This window comes from Panthera leo, chromosome C1, assembly GCF_018350215.1.
Source record: "Panthera leo isolate Ple1 chromosome C1, P.leo_Ple1_pat1.1, whole genome shotgun sequence".
In the NCBI taxonomy this organism is placed as follows: Eukaryota; Metazoa; Chordata; class Mammalia; order Carnivora; family Felidae; genus Panthera; species Panthera leo.
Genome location: NC_056686.1, coordinates 55,397,397 through 55,416,104, shown reverse-complemented (window position 1 = coordinate 55,416,104; position 18,708 = coordinate 55,397,397). Strand labels below are relative to the sequence as shown.

Below are 18,708 nucleotides of genomic sequence, written 5' to 3'. Positions count from 1 at the left end.
TAAAAGTGCCTCTTGATCTCTAGCCCAGAGATAACAACTGTTAACAGTCGATGTCTCCTTTAGTTTGGAGGCTCTTGCAAGGATTCACAGGAAAGGTAAAGCATGCTAGGAGAAGGTATGAAGAGGCAGGGACAGATACAAAATGGCTCCAAAGCAAAATCAACAGGAGGGTAGGAAAAGACGAAGCTGAGGAAAATTAGCCCCTGTCTTTGAGCCAGGGTGAATAAAGTGAAGGTGTCTCATGGAATAACAGGGGAAGAGAACTGGGGAAGATGCTTAGTCTGTCAAGCCTTGGTGGTCATCTTGTGACAGTTATTATTCTAGGAGCTGCAGTTACAAATGCTCAAAGGCCTACACTTAGTCTCGCAGATGTGCTGTTGAGTATTCCAAATTCAGACTATCTCAGCATCTCAACAGGAATTAAAAGTTGGGGGGGGGGAGAAAATTCAAATGTAGAAAACACTCGTCTATTTAAGGGACCTGAAGTTTTCAATCATCACCTCGAAGCAGCTGTTTGGAACATATTAGCTCCGGAATCCACATTTTCTATAAACTTACCCACAACCTTCTCAAGGTATAAACACTCTGCAATTAGTGCAAAATGAGCTTCAGCAAAATGTAACTTGAGCCAAATACACATCTTAAAGCTAAGGTGAGATGTAGACTGTTTCTAAGTTAGAAATGTGAACCCTGTTAGCCTACTTTGGGGATACGTTGTCTAATAATTACAGCAGACCAAGACTCAAGCTTTTGACTTCATCACTCGTGCCACTATTAATGTTGCTCATATTCATTGTTGTGTGTATAACCAGGAAAATTCCCATTTTAGGACCTTGACAAACAAGTCCCACCGGTCTTACCCTTCTTAGTTCAGTATCCTGACAGACTGCACATACTATTAAAAACCAGTCTTATGCACCTTGAATGAGGCCTTCGAGGACACAGACAGTCAGCCCTCAGCCCCGCTGGCTTTACAGTCGGAGGGTAACTGCTGCTGACTTACAGCTATACATCCTTGGAGGCTCCTAGGGATTTCCTGGGATTGCCCCTCTGGTGAGGTTTTCAATGGGGGTGATGACTGCTGTACTTCTCTTTCTTTTTAATTATCACAAGAGAAAAAAGAACATTGTTGGGGCGCCTGGGTGGCTCAGTCAGTTAGACCTCCGACTTCCGCTCAGGTCAAGATCTCACGGTTCGTGGGTTCAAGCCCCACGTTGGACTCTGGGCTAACAGCTCAGAGCCTGGAGCCTGCTTCGGATTCTGTGTCTCCCTCTCTCTCTGCCCCTCCCCCGCTCATGCTCTGTCTCTCTCTCCTTCAAAAAAAAAAAAAAAACATTAAAAAAAGAAAAAGAAAAAGAAAAAAGAACATTGTTGCTACTATCTGGTTATTTTGTCTGATTTTACTTTGCCATTTTAGGTTTTTAACATTGGCTTAACTAAACCAACTTGAAGTTTCTCATCATAGCCCCAAGGGATACAACAAAGATCAAGGAGAAGAAAAGGAAAAGAAGACAAGTTCCAGCATTTCTAAAGGCACCAAGTAAAGTCCAAGAAAGCAACACATAAATACTGAGTCCCTTCTCTCTAGCAGAAGTCAAGTATAGGCAGTGTGATCTTTTGTTAGGGCCTTGTCATCTGAAAGGAAAGGCCTGGAGTAAAGTCAGATGTGACTTGGCCAAGCAAGCTAGTTGACCATCTAGAGAGTTTACTAGAATGGTGGCATTAATTAGTTAGAGTCACTAGATTTCCAGGAAGGATTCTCCCCTTTAAAGGCTCATAAATTGAATTACAAGTTCACCATGGTAAGATCAAATGCTGAGACTAGCTTACCAAACTCACAAGAGACATATATAAAAACTAGAATGCCATTTACTCTTTCCCATTGAGAAGTGTAACTACACAGCATATAGGATATGTCAACTAATTCACATTATCAATTGTGGGGGGGGGGGTGGATAAGATTTAAACACATCTACAGAATCCTGGAAATATATCATCAAGCCTGTGTATAATTAGGGATTTTATCATACTTTTAGTTCCTTAGGAATAGAACCAGCCTCATAACATGTAAGACCATTGAGTGATTTTAGCATACTCAAACTTTTGGAACATTTTCCCATCTTTTGACTTTAACTAGTTTTCCAGAATAAGTCTGCCTTTATGTGTTTAGTAGAAACACTTGTTTTGAAAGGGGAAGGTTCACAGACTCTCTCTTAGGTCATTTCCTCAATTACTGAGTTTATGCCTTACATTTGGATTCTCACTGATGTTCTTTTCAGAGAGTTGAGTTGAGTCAATTGTGAGAAAAACTGGCAGCTCACCCCTGTACTGACTACAGGATATTCAGTTATTGAAAGGAAAGCTGGACTAGATGACCTTTATGGTCCTTCTATTCACAGAGGCATGAAGGAAAAGGCGAGAAAAGTTGGATAGTTGAGGTAGAATGATAAGGAGAAGGCCAAATCTGATTTAATTAACTAAAGAAATTACTTCTACTGAGGGCAGAGATATGGAATTGGGTATGCTGAATTTTCTCTACTTTTGTTGTTCATAGGCAAATGCCACTTTTGGCAACTATAAATCCAAGGAGGCTCTCCTGGTAGACAAACTAGGCAGCTGCTCAGAACCGTGTCTGTGCAGCAGCTCCCAATGTGTAAGGCCCCACCTACCATGCATATACACTTTCTGATTGATCCCATGCAGAAATTGGTTTGGCCTCAATTCCATTCTGCTAAATAGCTTATTCTATCCAGTCATTCATTTGCTCAAGCAACTTTTACTGAGCACTAAACCAGATTTTGGCATAAAAAATAAGATATTGTCCACTCAAATCTAAAGAAAAAGATATAGGAGGAATTTTTTTTTGTTAAGCTTATTTATTTTGAGAGAGACAGAGAGAGTGCCAGCAGGGGAGGGGCTAAGAAAGAGGGAGACTCTCAAGCAGGCTCCATGCTGTCAGCACAGAGCCCATGCAGGGCTTGAACTCATGAAACTGTAAGAAACCTGAACTGAAACCAAGAGTCAAGACACCTAACTGACTGAGCCATCCAGGCACCCCTAGAAGGAATGGTTTTAAAACAGAAAGTTTTGTGTTTTGCTAAAGGAACATTCAGAGCATTCAAAGAACTGCTTTAGCTATGTCCCACAAATTCTGATATATTGCATTTTCATTTAGTTCAGTGCAATTTTTCATTTCTCTTGAGACTTCCTTTTTAACCTAGGGATAATCTGATAGGTTTTGTTTCCCCAGTGCTTGGAGATTTTTCTGTAGTCTTTCTGTTATTCTAAGTTGATTTCATTGTGGCTGGAGAACACACTCTGTATGATTTCAATTCTTTTAATTTTGTGGAGGTTTGTTTTATGGCAAGCATCATAGGATATAGTCTATTTTGGTAGGTGATCCACTGGCACTTAAGAAGCGTCTGTATTCTGCTGTCATGGTGTGGAATATTCTATACATGTTGATGAAATCCTATTTGCTGATGTTGCTGTGTTACTGAGTTCTTTGTTTAGGTATCCTATCAATTACCGAGAGAAGTATATTGAATCCTCCAACCTTAATTGTGAGTTTATTTCTCCTTTCAGTTTTTCAGGTTTGCTTCACATATTTTGTAGCTCTGTTGTTTGGTGCATATGTATTTAAAATTACTATGTCTTAAAAAATAAAATAAAATAAAATAGTTACATCTTTTGGCTATAGTGTTCCTTTTATCATTATATATTGTCCCTCTCTGTCTTTGCTAGTTTTCTTCTTACTGGAGTCTACTTTTTCTGATATTAATATGACCAATCATGCTTTCCTTTGATTAATGTTTATATGACATATCTTTTCAACCCTTTTACTTTCAGCCTGCCTATATCATATCTGAAGTGAGTTTCTTACAGACAACATATTTGGATTACCTTTAAAAAAAATTTTTTTTTAACGTTTATTTATTTTTGAGAGACAGAGAGAGATAGAGCATGAGTGGCGGAGGGGCAGAGAGAGAGGGAGACAGAATCCAAAGTAGGCTCCAGGCCCTGAGCTGTCAGCACAGAGCCCGATGTGGGGCTCAACCTCAAGAACTGCGAGATAATGACCTGAGTGAAAGTTGTACGCCCAACCAACTGAGCCACCCAGGCGTCCCTGGATTACGTTTTTTAATCCACTCTGCCAATTTCTGTCATTTAAGTAATGTACTTAGACCATTTACATTTAATTATTGATATGAAGGCTTAAGTTTGCCATTTTATTTTTATATCCTTTTTATTCTGTCTCATTTCTGTTTTCTTTTTAATGCCTTCGTATGAGTTACCTGAATGTTTTGAAGAATTTCACTTTTATTTATCTGTAGTGTTTTTGAGTATACTTCTTTGTATATCTTTTTTGATGGTTGCATAAGAGATTACATATACATAATTTATCTGCTTATGTCATCACTTTACCAGTATGAATGATTCAGATGATTAAATTATAAGTGAAATTCTTTCCCAAGTCAATAGCATATATCTACAAGATCTTGCCTCTGGCACCTGAGAAGGTCTTGATGTCACTGAAACCAAGATTTCATTCCTTCCTCATATCTCCAGAGGTGCTTGCCTGTGAACCAGACTATCTTTGACACAGGAAAAAGAAGTGCACTGAAATGTTTAGAAAACTACCAATTGGTCTTGCTGATGAGCAAAGGAATGGACTAGATAATTAACATCCAGACAGAACTTTCAAAATTCCAAATTTAAGCTGCATATACCAACCTGCTAAACTTTTAAGAGGAATTTTTAAAAACAGCAAAATTGTACTGTTCAAATTTTACCTGCTGATTTTATTCTTTTGCTAGTATTTCATGTAAAGGGAGAAATGGGTCATAAATGACTCACACTGGATCATCAGACTGCAGGTAATTTGAGTGAGGCATTATGAATTGGCAGTCTGGCCTTATAGAAGATATCAAGACTTAGATGTCAGAGAGATGTGGGTTTGATCCCAGCTTTGTCATATATAAGCTATGTGACACTAGATAAATTATTTAACTTTTGGGATACTTTGTTTCCTAATTTGTAAATACGGTCAATTATTTTTCCTGCAAAATTTTGTTGTGAGGATTACATAACACATAACATATGTAAAAGGCCTACCCCAGAGAAGATGATCAACAAAAAATGAGAGCCCTTGTTATGTTCCTGTTGACTTTCACAGAGGAAAGCCAAATGTCAGTATTTACGTATATGGGTATTTCTAAACTAGGGCTCTCTCCATCAACCAAACTTTGAGAGGTATGCTAGATAGTTAATATTTTGGTAGCACTAAAGAAGCCCCTTCTTAAAGAGTTTAAAAAAAAAAACAAAACAACATTTACTGATCACTAACTATGTGATGAGCAAAGGGTGGGCACTTTGACATCCTGACATCATGGCTTCCTTCCATTGCACCCACCTTATGGTCTCTGACATCTAGAAAGATGAAGAGTCAAACAAAAAGGGACCTAACCTGAAAATTAAGTCTGGGATCTAGATCAGAGTTGTCTGGGTAATTATTTGACCTTGAAGAGGTGACTTAGCTTCTTTATAGTTCAGTTTCCTCATCTATTAAATGGGACTAGACCTGTCTTTGGGGAAGCTGTGAGGGTGAATTAGGTCACGTACATAAAACACTTGAGGTCTTTGAAAGAAGAGCTTTTACAAACCTATAAATGGCATAATTAATGTCATCATTGCCATTATTGTTGTTGATGAGGTGAAATATGTGTGCACACCTGCAAACTTCAGAGTTGGGAATATTTGTTACAGAGAATATGAATCTGAAGACTACCCTATAGAGTGTCTCTTACCCCACTCTCTTTTCTGCTAGCTTAAAATATCCCACTTCTACAGAAATACTTTTGTTCACACAATTGGCATTTTATTGCCAGCAATAAAATGTGTGTGTATGAAGTCCTCTGAGCCATCACCCCTGTCTTTCATAATGGTTAAGGGTCCCTCAGGAGTGTGTTAGGGTGAACTAGAAAGGTTTTCAGCTACCTGTAGCCTTCACTATAATGAAATACCTTCTTTAATAACATAAGCAACTAATATTGATATAGTGCCCAGTGTATTCCAGATAATATGCTAAGTTTATCAGCATTATCTCATTAAATCTCACAATGGCCTAGAACACACTTCATTTTCTCACTTTCTTTAGATTTTATTCAAAGGGTACTTTCTTACAGAGGCTTTTCAGACCACTCTATATAAAAGGGTAACCTGCTCCCTTACCCCCAGTCCTTTTATCTGGCTTTTTTTTTTTCTTCATAGCCACCATCTGACTAGTCACCATCTGACGTATTTACGTTCTTGGTATATCCTCTGTGTCTCCCCTTAGAATCCAAAGTCTGTAAGAATGGGATTGTTTTGTTAACTGTCTATCCTCAATATCTAATACAGTACCTAGCACATGATGAGTGCTCAGAAAAAAATACTTACAAGCAAATTAATGAACCTTTGAGTTAGGTAAGCTTATACCATTTTGCTGCTGATGAAATGGAGACTGAGATTTCCCCACGCCACACCAAAAAATGGCAAAGCTGAGACTGTAAAGAAGTCTATCTGATTCTAACCTGGTCACTAACCATTGACCTCATTCTCCCCACTGCTTTCAGGAAACACCACACAGATGATACTTTATTGCTATGGCATGTTTCTGTCAGAAGAGTCATGAAGAGAATAGCAATGAGACAGAGGCAAAGGATATGACTAAAGTATCAGATAAACTGGGGAAAATAATTAGATTCTAGTAAATTGTCCCTTTCTCCCCTTCCAACACGGTTCATATCTAAAAAAACATGTACCAGTCAACTTTCTCTTCAGCTCTTGCTAAGCAGACCTGAAATTCCAGGAGCCCATATCAACTTCCATCCTTTGTCTATCTTCTCTAACGTCTCCGTCAGTTTGCTGGGGCCACAAGTTCCTATAAGGAGAAAAAGGGAAATTGTATTTATTAAGCATTTAGTACACATCACCACTACATTAGGCGTGCTACATTCTTTACCTCTACCACATACCAATTTGCAGGCAGTAGGTATTTAAAGTCCACACTTTAAACAGGAAATACACTGAGGATCAAGGAGGCTAAATATCTACTCCAAGGTGTCTTAGTCTGACTTCAAAGCTCATGCTCTTTTTCCATGTAGACTAGCAAAGACAGAGACTGGAGAAACCCACAGGGATTTTCTTAGCAGAATCTCCTCTGGTCTACTGGGAGATAGATGACGAATTCTAGTTCTTGAGTATGATGAATATTCACAATTGCAGGATTACAACACCAGAGTAAAATGACAAGATGGGTATCTCTGCACTTGGTTGAGGTATGTCCTCACTGTCCTATATGCTCTTCCATGTGGGAAGGATGCTCTGCCATGTGGGAAGGACCAAGGTCCAGGAGTAGGCATTCTCTACACTTCAGACTTTCCTCTCTCCAGGTAGCATGCTTATCCCTAGGGGGAAAAATCCCATTTAAAATAAATTATCCTAGAAGTGTGGTAGAGTCAGGCTGTGAGAAAATGGAGCTGATTCTAGAAGATAAAAGGGAAGAAGTATTGAGGGAAAGGCAGAACTAAGGAAAGGAAGGTGGTTAGGCTCCAGGGCAAGGACAGGAATTGGACTTGACACCTTCCTGCATCTTTCCCCATCACATCTCCTAATCCCCTTTTCTTCCATTCCCTGACCACCAAGCTATACACTTTCTGTACAACCTCCTCCACCCACCACCCACCCTCCCTTTCCCCACCCAGCATTCTAAAAGGACCCCCTCAGACAAAAACAGACTCTGCAGGGGAAGGGGGGAGTACAAAGGTCTAACAAACATAAGAAAACTGCCAACTTGTCAGGAAACCTGAGAAATAGAAATGGAAATTTACAACAAAGCTAACAAACCTTGGAAGACTTTTTAAACAGGGGAGGGATAGGATCAAAACATTTTGTAAACATGTACCTTTGTCTGAATTGAGATTTTAATGCAGTGTATAATTCTTTAGATACATCTCAAAAAGCAAATGCTTCAATTTCAGATTTAAATATATATACCAAGAAATTACTGATGTTTTGATATTTAAAAATAACGTGTTATCCGTATAAATGAAAAACTAGTTTTGTAATTGCCAGTTACCTTCCTTCTTCCTTTTTTGAAGGATTTCTTTTACCCTGGGACTTTGTAAGGGAAAAAAAAAAAAGATCAGTGATAAAAAAGCAAAGACAAGGCACATTCTACATGAACAATGTACAGTTTGGTAAATATTATTGAAACATACTTAGATATGCATAAATTCCATTTGCTATGAAGATATACCTTTAGGGTGGTACTGACTGCATAACTCAGAAATCTTTTGAAAAGTTCTAAAAGCTGAAAGTTGGTGTTTTGTTTTGTTTTGTTTTGTTTGTTTTGTAACTCATTCCTGGCAGGACCTAACCTGACCTGAATTCATTTAGTGGCAAACCTGAACTGAGCTCACATGTTATATAGCTATTTATAGCCTTTATTTCCCACTTACTATGAATATTCATACATTTTACTGCAGAACTAATGTTTGATTATGATTACAGTTCTGCTGTATAACCCACTAGACTAACAATATACTTTCCATGCACATACTATCTTTCTTAAAACTGAAAAATTCTGAATTCTGAAAACTTCTGGCTCCAAATGTTTTGGATAGGATCACTTCTCGACTCAGATATTAATAGCTGCATTGAAATGTTAAATAAGGAAAATATATTAGAGATCATGAAGTTCAACATCTTTCTCTTTTTAAAGAGTAAAAACTAGTATTCACAGACAAAGCACCTTCAACAATACAAATGGTTACTCATAAAGCTAAGGCCAACATTGCAAGACAAATCTCTGATTCTACAGAAATTCAGCCAGGGAGTGGTGTCCATGCTATCCTGCCTGAATCATCTAGTTTCACACTCATGATTCTGAACCTGGTTTTCCTCTACCTTCTTGCAGAGACTGAAAGAAGCACAGGCCATGTATGGATTTTGAGAATCCTAGTATGTTTTTTAAAAAATGCTAAAATAAGGTTGTTAAAATTGTGATCACACTTACTTACATTACGTGGTTTTTAGTAACGCTTTTGTTAACATGATAAAAGCAATCTATTTTTGTCATGCACAAAATAATGATGAGATTGTCTTACTAAATTTATTGATATTATTAAAAGTATCAATTGACAACACATCATAGGGGGTGTGGTTTAGTAAGTTTAAAGTTGCATCATGAACATGACCTTCTTTCTATTCTGTAAGTGTATCTCCAGGACAACCAAATATATAACTGTATTTGGAGATAACATAAAAAGTCTGCACTGGAGAGCTTTGGACGTGAGGCCCAGTCCTTTTGTCAGGCCTCCTAGACTATCCCTGGATTGTTTGCTTTTCTCTTTTAATGCTGATCTGCACAGAGCCCTCACTCTGTCTCCGATACTGCTCTAAGTTGGGTCTTTCAAGCATGGTGTTTCCCTGAATTATGTATTTCTGTTGCTGATTTTATATTATCCTTATGTTTTGTTTCTGTACCTAATAGTTATAGAACAGACACACAAATACCAGGTGCCCTTCCCCCCACGTCAAAATCCCTGCAAAGGCTCTAGACTGTCAGTGACTCTTCTCAGACCTATGGTGAAGGACAGGCTGTTAGGGATCTCTGTATCTACAGTCTGTTGAAATAAAAGGGCAGTCTTCTGAGCCAAGTACTGCCCAGAAGACTTTCCTCTTACTCAAAAATCTTTTCCTCTTTGGTTGTTTCCCGCCTCACACTGTAATTGTCTCCTTGGCAGAGGAACCACCTGCCCTGGTTCTCTGGGGGTGGAACATAGCCAACTGACCCGAGTTTTCTGTTTAACTGCTTCATGCCTATCCCACATGGGTTATGACTCAGGCGAGGAGAGGGAGAATAAGAGAGGTTATGTAATTTGCCCAAGGTCTTACCACAAGCAAATGGCAGAGCAATGACATCAAAATCCATGCTTTAATTCCCCTACACTACACACGCCAGGTGGTCTATTTCTTCTGACTTTTATAAAGCATTTGTTATTGATTGTTGAGTCAGTTGTAATCTCCTAATGCCACTATCCTTTGGCCCACATTTCTCTTTTTTTCCATCAATGAATTCATGAAATGCGTTGCTACGTGTCTTGAATTCTTTACAAAATGTGTGATAACTTCATCAAAAAAGAAAGAAAATTAGTTCATAGAACAAGTATTTCTTGACTACCTACTGTGTGTCAAGCCCTGTGTCTACCATGATTTGTTCCTAATGAATTGGTATGGGATTTTAGTGATCAATTCTTCGTCTTTTAGTAATTCACGAAGTATTCCTTTAACATGTTATTCCAGAATCTAGCCCAGAATGAGGGAACTAAGCTATAGTTTGCAGAATCCAGCTTTTTAACTTTTTTAGAAAATAAAGTTAGTTATGCATCTCCAGGAAAACTTCTCATTCTCCCTGATACCTTAGAGATAACCAAAATGTTTTGGCTTCCTCGCTTTTAATTTTCTTCCATTTTTCCAATAAATCTAATAGCAGAGTATAATTTCATTCATATTTTGTGTGACTTTTATTTTTAATGGTAATGCCTCTTCTTTTAAGCTATTTGCCTGCCTTCTCCCAGGATCTGCCCAATGAGAAAAGTCTCTCTGACCCCAGAGAAGCCTTACTCCTGGATCTGAGATTTTTTTGTGTTTTAGTATGTAAAATCATCCTCCTGTATGTATTTGAGCAGAGGGTGCTTTGGTAGCCTTGCTGCCTTTAGCATTTTTTCTGGTAGGGCTACCTACAGGTCTTTTGTGGGAATGTTCTAATTTTCTTTTGCAGCATAACAAACCACCCAAGACACAGTGAATTAGAATAACAATGTCCCATTGTGTTTCAAAGCTATACGGGTTGACTAAGCTCAGTTGGGAAGTTCTCACTTGGGGCCTCTTAACTGGATGCAATCAGTGTCTACTACATGGCCAGGGCAGGCTTCATACAGCACGTGACCTGTGCAGTCACACAGGGCCCCATGTTTAGAAGGGCCTCACACTTGGTTCAATGCTGTTGCTGTCTTGAATCTCTTAATATTTTTTGAACAGGAAGCTCAGGATTGTCATTTTGCACTGAGTCCTACAAATTATGGAGCTGGTTCTGGCTGAGGCTGCAGTAATCTGTAGAGTTGACTAGGTGGGATATTCAAGACGCCTGACTCACAAGGCTGACAGCTGATGCTGGCTGTTAACTGGGAGCTCTGCTGGGGCTGTCACCTGGAGTCCCCACACAGGACTTACCTATATGGCCTGGGCTTCTCAGAGAGAGTATTTCAAGGATGAGTGGTTCAAGAGACCCAAGCCAAAGCTGAGATGCTTCTAATGACACAACCTTGGAAGACCCAATATGTCTTGTCACTTGCAACACATTTGATCAGTCAAGCAAATCATTAAGACCAGCCCAGACTCAAGGGTAAGTGTGTTGAACTCCACCTCATTATTGGGGTGTTGCAAGATAACATTGCAGAAGATCACGTGGGACGAGACATTGTTGTGTTCATCTTAAAAAAAATACATTCTGCCACAGGGCTATTCTATTTGAGGCACACCATTTCTACACTTGGGTGCTCTCTCAGCCTTCCCTGCAAGCTCTGTCCTGTTGGTAGGCATTCATTACCAAATGTAGATAGACAAACAGCTTCAGGGTATTGGCCCTGTCTTTTGGTATCTTTCTAAAATGATTAAAATGGGTCTTGCTCAGAATTTCTTCTAATCAAGCATGTGTCTATAAGAAGCATACCATTAAGGAAGATTCTGATCTTGAGGTGGGTAAGGGACTGCAGAGAGGAACTACTTTTTGATTTTTTGTCACACTTCAGTTGAGTAAAAATATTGAGCTTTTCTAGAATACATTGCTAAGTCTTGAAGCTTTCAGCTCCAAGACTTTATAGCAGAGATGAAAGAGAAGGTTTGGTATTTGATAATTCTGGGATAAATCCCAATTCTTCCACTGACTAGGTAGGTAAACCTCTGAGAGCTTCTGTGTCTTTATTTATGAATTCTAGTGATTCTCCCATAGAGGCTATTGTGATGATTAGGTAAAATAATGTATTAGGTGTTCAAATAGGTCCTGTTATTAAGAAGTCTATCACTTGTCTTTGATTCAAGTTACTCCCTTTTAGGTTTCCTTTGCCCTAGAAACTCAAGGTTGAGTTATTAGAACCACTCAAATCCTCGGGGATTACTTACTGGTGCAGACATAATGAAAACAACCTAAGAGTGGCATGGTCCTAGAAGCTATAGTATGAGGTATTGGTTTCCACCTGTCAATGTTGAGGGCTAGCAAAACTAGTAGTCGTGGTAATTAACATTTGCTGAGCAGGGTACTTAAAAGTGTTAGGACTTTTAATTTAATCCTCACTACAACCCTCTGAGGTGGATCTTGTATTATTCTTAATATTAAAAATTAAGACATACTAGTTGGGTGAGAATAAGCCATTTGTGCAAAATCACCAAGGTGACAAGTGGTGGGCCAGAATCCAAACCAAGGTCTTTCTGGCACCAGGGCCTGTGCTTCCCCAATGTGTTATACGGCTTCCCAGACAGATTAAAATATTCATATATCTAAACCCTTTGCATGTAACCTGAGATCCCAGGCTCTTGTTTAGTGATTTGAGAGCTTAAGCTTAATATTTTACTATCAGGTCCAGTTGTAGGACCTTATTAGGAGAAAGTTCCCAAGGCCGTCCAATTTTTAGGCTGTGGTATAAATTCCCCTGGAGGATAATCTTGTGGTGGGCCAATCCCTCGTGCTTGTGGCTGGGTCGCTTTCATCAAGGCCTCTGACATTTGGCATTTTTCCTGGCAGGCAGCCAAGGGGACTGAGTATTCCTCTGTTTTCTTCTACTTTCATTTTTAACCATTTCCTTTCAAAATAAACAAAAAAGAACTCAGGGAGCTCGCTAGTGGAAATGTATCTGAAAAAGCAGTTTGTGAGGGAAATTTGTAGCTGCAGAGGAAAGGAAGTAAAAAGGTGATTGAGGAAAAGGAGGAAACATAGCCATAAAAGGATTAACAGAATTCAGTATCCCCTTGAGCTAGAAAATTTCTGTCTAATTTTAATTTTTTTCATTAAAAATTTTTTTTTAACGTTGATTTTTTGCGAGACAGAGCACTAGCCGGGAAGGGGCGGGGGGGGGGGGAGTGGGGGGAGAGAGAAAGAGGGAGAGAGAGACGGGCGAGGGGTGGGGGGAGTCACAGATTCCAAAGCAGGCTCCAGGTTCCAAGCTATCAGCATAGAGCCGAACATGGGGATCAAACTCATGAACTGCAAGATCATGACCTGAGCTGAAGTCAGACGCTTAACCAATTGAGCCACTCAAGAGCCCCCAAGCTCTGTCTAATTTTAAAAGCCACTTAAATTCCTCAAAAGAGAGGTATCTCTAAGTATAAAAAAAAACGGTCAGGCATTTCTTAATGAGCTATGGAGAATCCCTAAGGTGATTATTTACTTGTGTTTTGTCCCCAACCTTTCCCTTTAAGCAAAAGTTTACAGTGGCCTTCTCTTTCCTAACATTTAATTCCCAAACTTGATGTAAAGTAGCAAAGAATTGGCTTAAGTCTGGATCCTTTCTCTCCCTCTTTCACTCATTTAGAAAAGGTGCTGGCAGCTATTCACAAACCACTGACGTGACCACTTGGCGTTACTGACCCTCCGTAAGCGTAAGCGGAAACACTTTTTCCTCCTCCTTTTTCTTTCTTCAAGTACTTAATTGCATGCTCTGCTCTAAGTGATTTACATATCTTAACTCACTGAGTCCCCACAATCCTAAAAGATCCTAACCATGATATCTCTGTTTAATAGATAAACCGAGGATAAAGAGCTTAAGAACTGAGCCACACACACGAGGCTATGAAGTGGGGTGATGGTTTGATAGGAGGGCCTTTAATCTCACAGCAGTCCACCATGGGAGTCAACTTTACAAAGCCTTAGGCACAAGGCTCTGCCAACAACTGGCATGATGGCTCTAACTCACTGTTTCTTATACTACCTCTAACGTACCTGAAGTTCTCACAGTTATTTTGACCATTCGCAATGAAATCTATGAGAAATTAAGAACCTCTTTGTATAGGCTCCTTTATCCCTCCTTAAATAGGCTCAGGACTCTTGGGCTTTTGTTCCTGTAGAAACTGGAAAGGATTCTATTTATTCATCCCTCACTGGGCAGACACATATAGGCAACATGGCATAGCGTCAGAGTGCAGATATTGGAACCAGACTACAGTTGATCCTTGAACTCAGGGGTCAGAGGGACCAACCCCCACATAGTCAAAAATCTGCATATAATTTTTGACTCCCCCCAAACTTAACTATTGGTAGCCTGCTGTTGACAGGAAGTCTTACCAATAATATAACAGTCCATTAACACATATTTTGCATACGTCTTTTATACTTCATTCTTACAATAATGTAAGCTAGAGAAAAGAAAAATGTTATTAAAATAATAAAGAAGAGAAAATACATTTATAATACTATACTGCACTTAATGAAGGGGCACCTGGGTGGCTCAGTCAGTTGAGTGTCAGACTTCGGCTCAGGTCACGATCTCACAGTTTGTGGGTTCGAGCCCCGCGTCAGACTCTGTGCTGACAGCTCAGAGCCTGGAGCCTGCTTCAGATTCTGTGTCTCCCTCTCTCCCTCTCTCCCTCTCCCCTGCTCTCTCTCTCTCTCTGTCTGTCTTTCAAGAATAAAATAAATGTTAAAAAAATTTTTTTAAAAAAGAAATCTTATACTGCATTTAATGAAAAAAAAAAAAAAAAGCCCACATGCAAGTAGACCTGCACAGTTCAAATCTGTGTTGTTCAAGGATCAACTGTACTCTGTTTGAATGGTGGTTTTGCCATTTACTTGCTCAAGGTCACACTGCTTGTTATTGAACCTTTCTGTGTCTCAGGTTCCTTATGTAAAATGGGTTAATGATAACATTGACTTCACACAGTTATTAAGAGTTTTAAATGAGTTAATCCACATTAAATATTATTTAGATTATGCCAGGCACATAGTAAATGCTCAATAAGCATGAAGTATCATTGAACAGATATTTAGGAACTAGAAGTATGCTAGGCACTAGAAATAAAAGTTTATAATCTAGTGGGGGGAAAACGGGGCACATTCCTTCAATAGAGAGATTTATGTGCTAAGCACAGCACTGGGGGCATAACAGCTAAACAAAATAACCCCACAGCAGATATTTACAAACTTCTGGAAGAGGTAAATTGGACAATGATAATGCAGCATGGTGAGTAGTGCAAATGGGGGTAGAAATGGCTAATATTAGAGCACATGGTAGGACAAGGGAACATGATGTTTAAGGGTCAGGAGGCTTCTCACAGGAAGTGAACTCAAGGGGAGACCTGGTAGATAAGAGGGAATTTGCCACAAGAATTCTTGGAACAGGATGTGAAAGGATATGGAGTATGTGCATGTGCATGGGGTAGAGTGAGTTAGTCTTATAGGGTTTGAGGGTTAGGGTGCATGGGATGGGAGGCTGGAAAGAAGGTAGTACCAGATTATTAAGGGCCTTCAGTGCTTTGCTGAGGGTTTTGGACTTTATCTTGTATGTAATAGGGGAAGAACTGTCAAGTCTAGGAATGATATGATCTGTAATCCAGACCAGGATGAAATATGAAGTCAGGGTCATCCATTACAGTGATACTCGTAGATAGTCTGCACTGGAGTGCTGGCCATGGAGATGGAGAAGAGGAGATGTTTGCCGGATATAGGAAGAACTGCTGGAATGTAATGACTGATAAGAGGAGAATGGAAGAATGAGGACAATTCTACATTGCCCTCAAAAATGGTATCCTTCTAGGTATTATGGGTACTTAGTTGGAAAAATTTGAGAAGTACTGGTAGCATAATGGAAAGAACATGAGTTTTTGGAGCTGAGTGGAATTGAATTCAAATCCAGTTTTATCATTTGTTGGTCTCATATTTAGTATAGATAATAATCCTACCTCAAAGTTGATTATATGATAACAAAGTACATTTAAAGCACCTAGTACAGTGCTCTGTAGAGTTTTTACAAAGTTGGCACTAGAGGAAGGAAGAAACTCCCAGTGGTGGTGGTAGGCAGTAAGGGCTCATAGCCCTCACACCTGTATCTCTGCCTAACCTGTGATCTCTGCATATGCAAAATTTGCTCCAAAGTGTCTACACATAATCTCCACCTGTGAACATTAACTGTGGAGGACAGAGGCTTCATCTCCCCATACCCTTATCACTTGTTTGCTTTGGGAGAAACAGAAACCTAAGAGACTCTGGCCAGCAATCAAGAGTAGTATCACTGAAGATCAGCCAAAGCTATTGAGATAATAGCTACCATTTATTAAGTGCTTATTATGGTTGAGCATTGTGCTTATAATTAATTATCTCTTCTGATTTTTCAGTTTTAGGGATAACACCTGGACATGTTCTGTCTCAGCCCTTCGGTAACTCCTGATAAATAATCTGATGTCACTATTGAAGAAAGCTTCTGCAACAATCTTTGGTGTCGTTTCCTCCAATCCACTTCACAGAAGCCAACAATAGTTGGAGTATGGGGAGGGGGGCTGGCTTTCTCTTAGTAAAAAAATAAAATGATGTTTGAGTTCCCACTGGATCAAGTAGGAATGCCTCCCAATGCCTCAGGTAGTGGGTCAGAATTTCAAGAATGTGTTGATCTGGCCTCTTTAGAATAAGAAATGCTAATTTTGATTACAGAATATTTTCCTCATCTAAATTTTAAATTTTATTACCATGTTAGCTGAGGATTCTTCTTTAAAAAGGAAACTGGGTGGGGGCGCGGTTGGTGCAGCTGGGTGGCTCAATCAGTTGAGCATCTGACTTCAGCTCAGGTCATGATCTCACAGTTTGTGAGTTCAAGCCCCACATCAGGCTCATTACTGTCATCCTGTCAGTGCAGAACCTGCTTCAGATCCTCTGTCCCCCTCTCTCTGCCCCTCGCCTGCCTGCACTCTCTCAAAAATAAAGATATATTAAAATTTAAAAAAAAAGGAAACTGGAAGCATACACAGTCTTAATTATCCTTGTATTCACTTCAAGATCTGTCTTCCAGTCTGCCATCCCAATCTTGTGCTCTTTTGCCTACAGACACTCAGAGATATTTGGTTTTGCTCTTGTTTTTTTGTCTTGGAACGTACAAGCTCTTTCCTAACTCTTGGTCTCTTGCTTTCAGTCCCCTCTTCCTCCCTCCTCCCTCCTCCTCCTCCTCCTCCTCCTCCTCCTCCTCCTCCTCCTCCTCCTTTTTTTACTAAATCATTGCAATGCTGGTGTCTTCTCATGATTCAGACCTCAGCACAGAAGGCTTTCTGACCATGCAATCCAAAAAAGTTGTCCCTCCCTCACATTACACTCTCACATTACTTATCACTTTGCAAATAACCTTAGTGATGTATCTGTTTACATGTTTTCTCTTTGCTTCTTTCCTCCAGTGTGTAAACTCCATGAAAATGAAAGCCTTGCCTATTTTGTTCACCACATAATCCTCAGGGCTCAGAACAGTGCTTGACACACTAGTGGGTGTTTAATAAATAATTGTTGAATTAAATGTTTGTTATCAGAATGAATAGGTAGTATTAAGTGTGAACTATATTTTCAATTTCCAAAGGGGTTTTCACAGATGCATTTGGAGCTTCATTGGATGTATTAAACCTAAAAACTTGCTATTTATTATAACGCCCAAAATAAAATGTTTTTTAAAAAAATAAGATGGGGTACCTGGGTGACTCAGTTGGTTAAGCATCTGACTTCGGCTCAGGTCATGATCTTGCGGTCGGTGGGTTTGACCCCTGTGTCTGGCTCTGTGCTGACAGCTCAGAGCCTACAGCCTGCTTTGGATTCTGTGTAGCCCTCTCTCCCTGCCCCTCCCCCACTCATTCTCTGTTTCTCTCTCTGTCTCTCTCAAAAGTAAATAAACATTAAATTTTTTTTAAAAAATAAGATGAATAATAACAGTATCTTTTTTTTTCTCCTAAAGTTCTTCTTTTTGGTTTGACATATTCAAAATTAAATTAAAAGGAGGGGCGCCTGGGTGGCTTGGTCGGTTAAGCGTCTGACTTCGGCTCAGGTCACGATCTCGCGATCCGTGAGTTCGAGCCCCGCGTCAGGCTCTGTGCTGACAGCTCAGAGCCTGGAGCCTGTTTCAGATTCTGTGTCTCCCTCTCTCTCTGCCCCTCCCCTGTTCATGCTCTGTCTCTCTCTGTCTCAAAAATAAATAAACGTTAAAAAATTTGAAAAAAAAAATTAAATTAAAAGGAAAGGGTATATGTGAAACAAAAAATTATTTTAAAATGGATTATAGGCCTAAATGTAAAGCTAAAACTGTAAAAAATATCTAAAACTTTTAGAAGAAGGCATAGATGAAATCTTTGTGATCTTGAGTTAGACAAACCCATGTTAGATATGACAACAAAAGTATAAGTGACAAAAGAAAAACAGATACATTGAACTTCACAAAAGACCACATCAAATAAAAAGCTTTTATGCTGTAGAGGTTGCCACCAGGAAAGTGAAAAGTCAGCCTACAAAATGGGGTAAAATATTTACAAATCATATAACTGATAAGGCACTTGAAATCTAGACTATATGAAGAATTCTTTCAATTCAATAATAAAAAGATAAATACACCAGTTAAAATGTACATAGACATTCTCCAAAGAAGATACAAAAAT

At 39.3% G+C, this 18,708-nt stretch overlaps 1 protein-coding gene across 1 annotated transcript in view; it reads right to left on the bottom strand.

Moving 5' to 3' along the window:
- The window catches only part of IL12RB2 (interleukin 12 receptor subunit beta 2), a 143,370-nt gene that overhangs the window by 18,728 nt on the left and 105,934 nt on the right, over positions 1-18,708 (bottom strand). Inside the window, exons 16-17 of the mRNA XM_042952075.1 lie at positions 8,120-8,160; positions 6,839-6,922 (exon numbers count right to left, since the gene is read on the bottom strand). Of these exons, the coding sequence (XP_042808009.1) occupies positions 6,839-6,922; positions 8,120-8,160 (125 nt within the window). The remainder of the gene's footprint in view (positions 1-6,838; positions 6,923-8,119; positions 8,161-18,708) is intronic.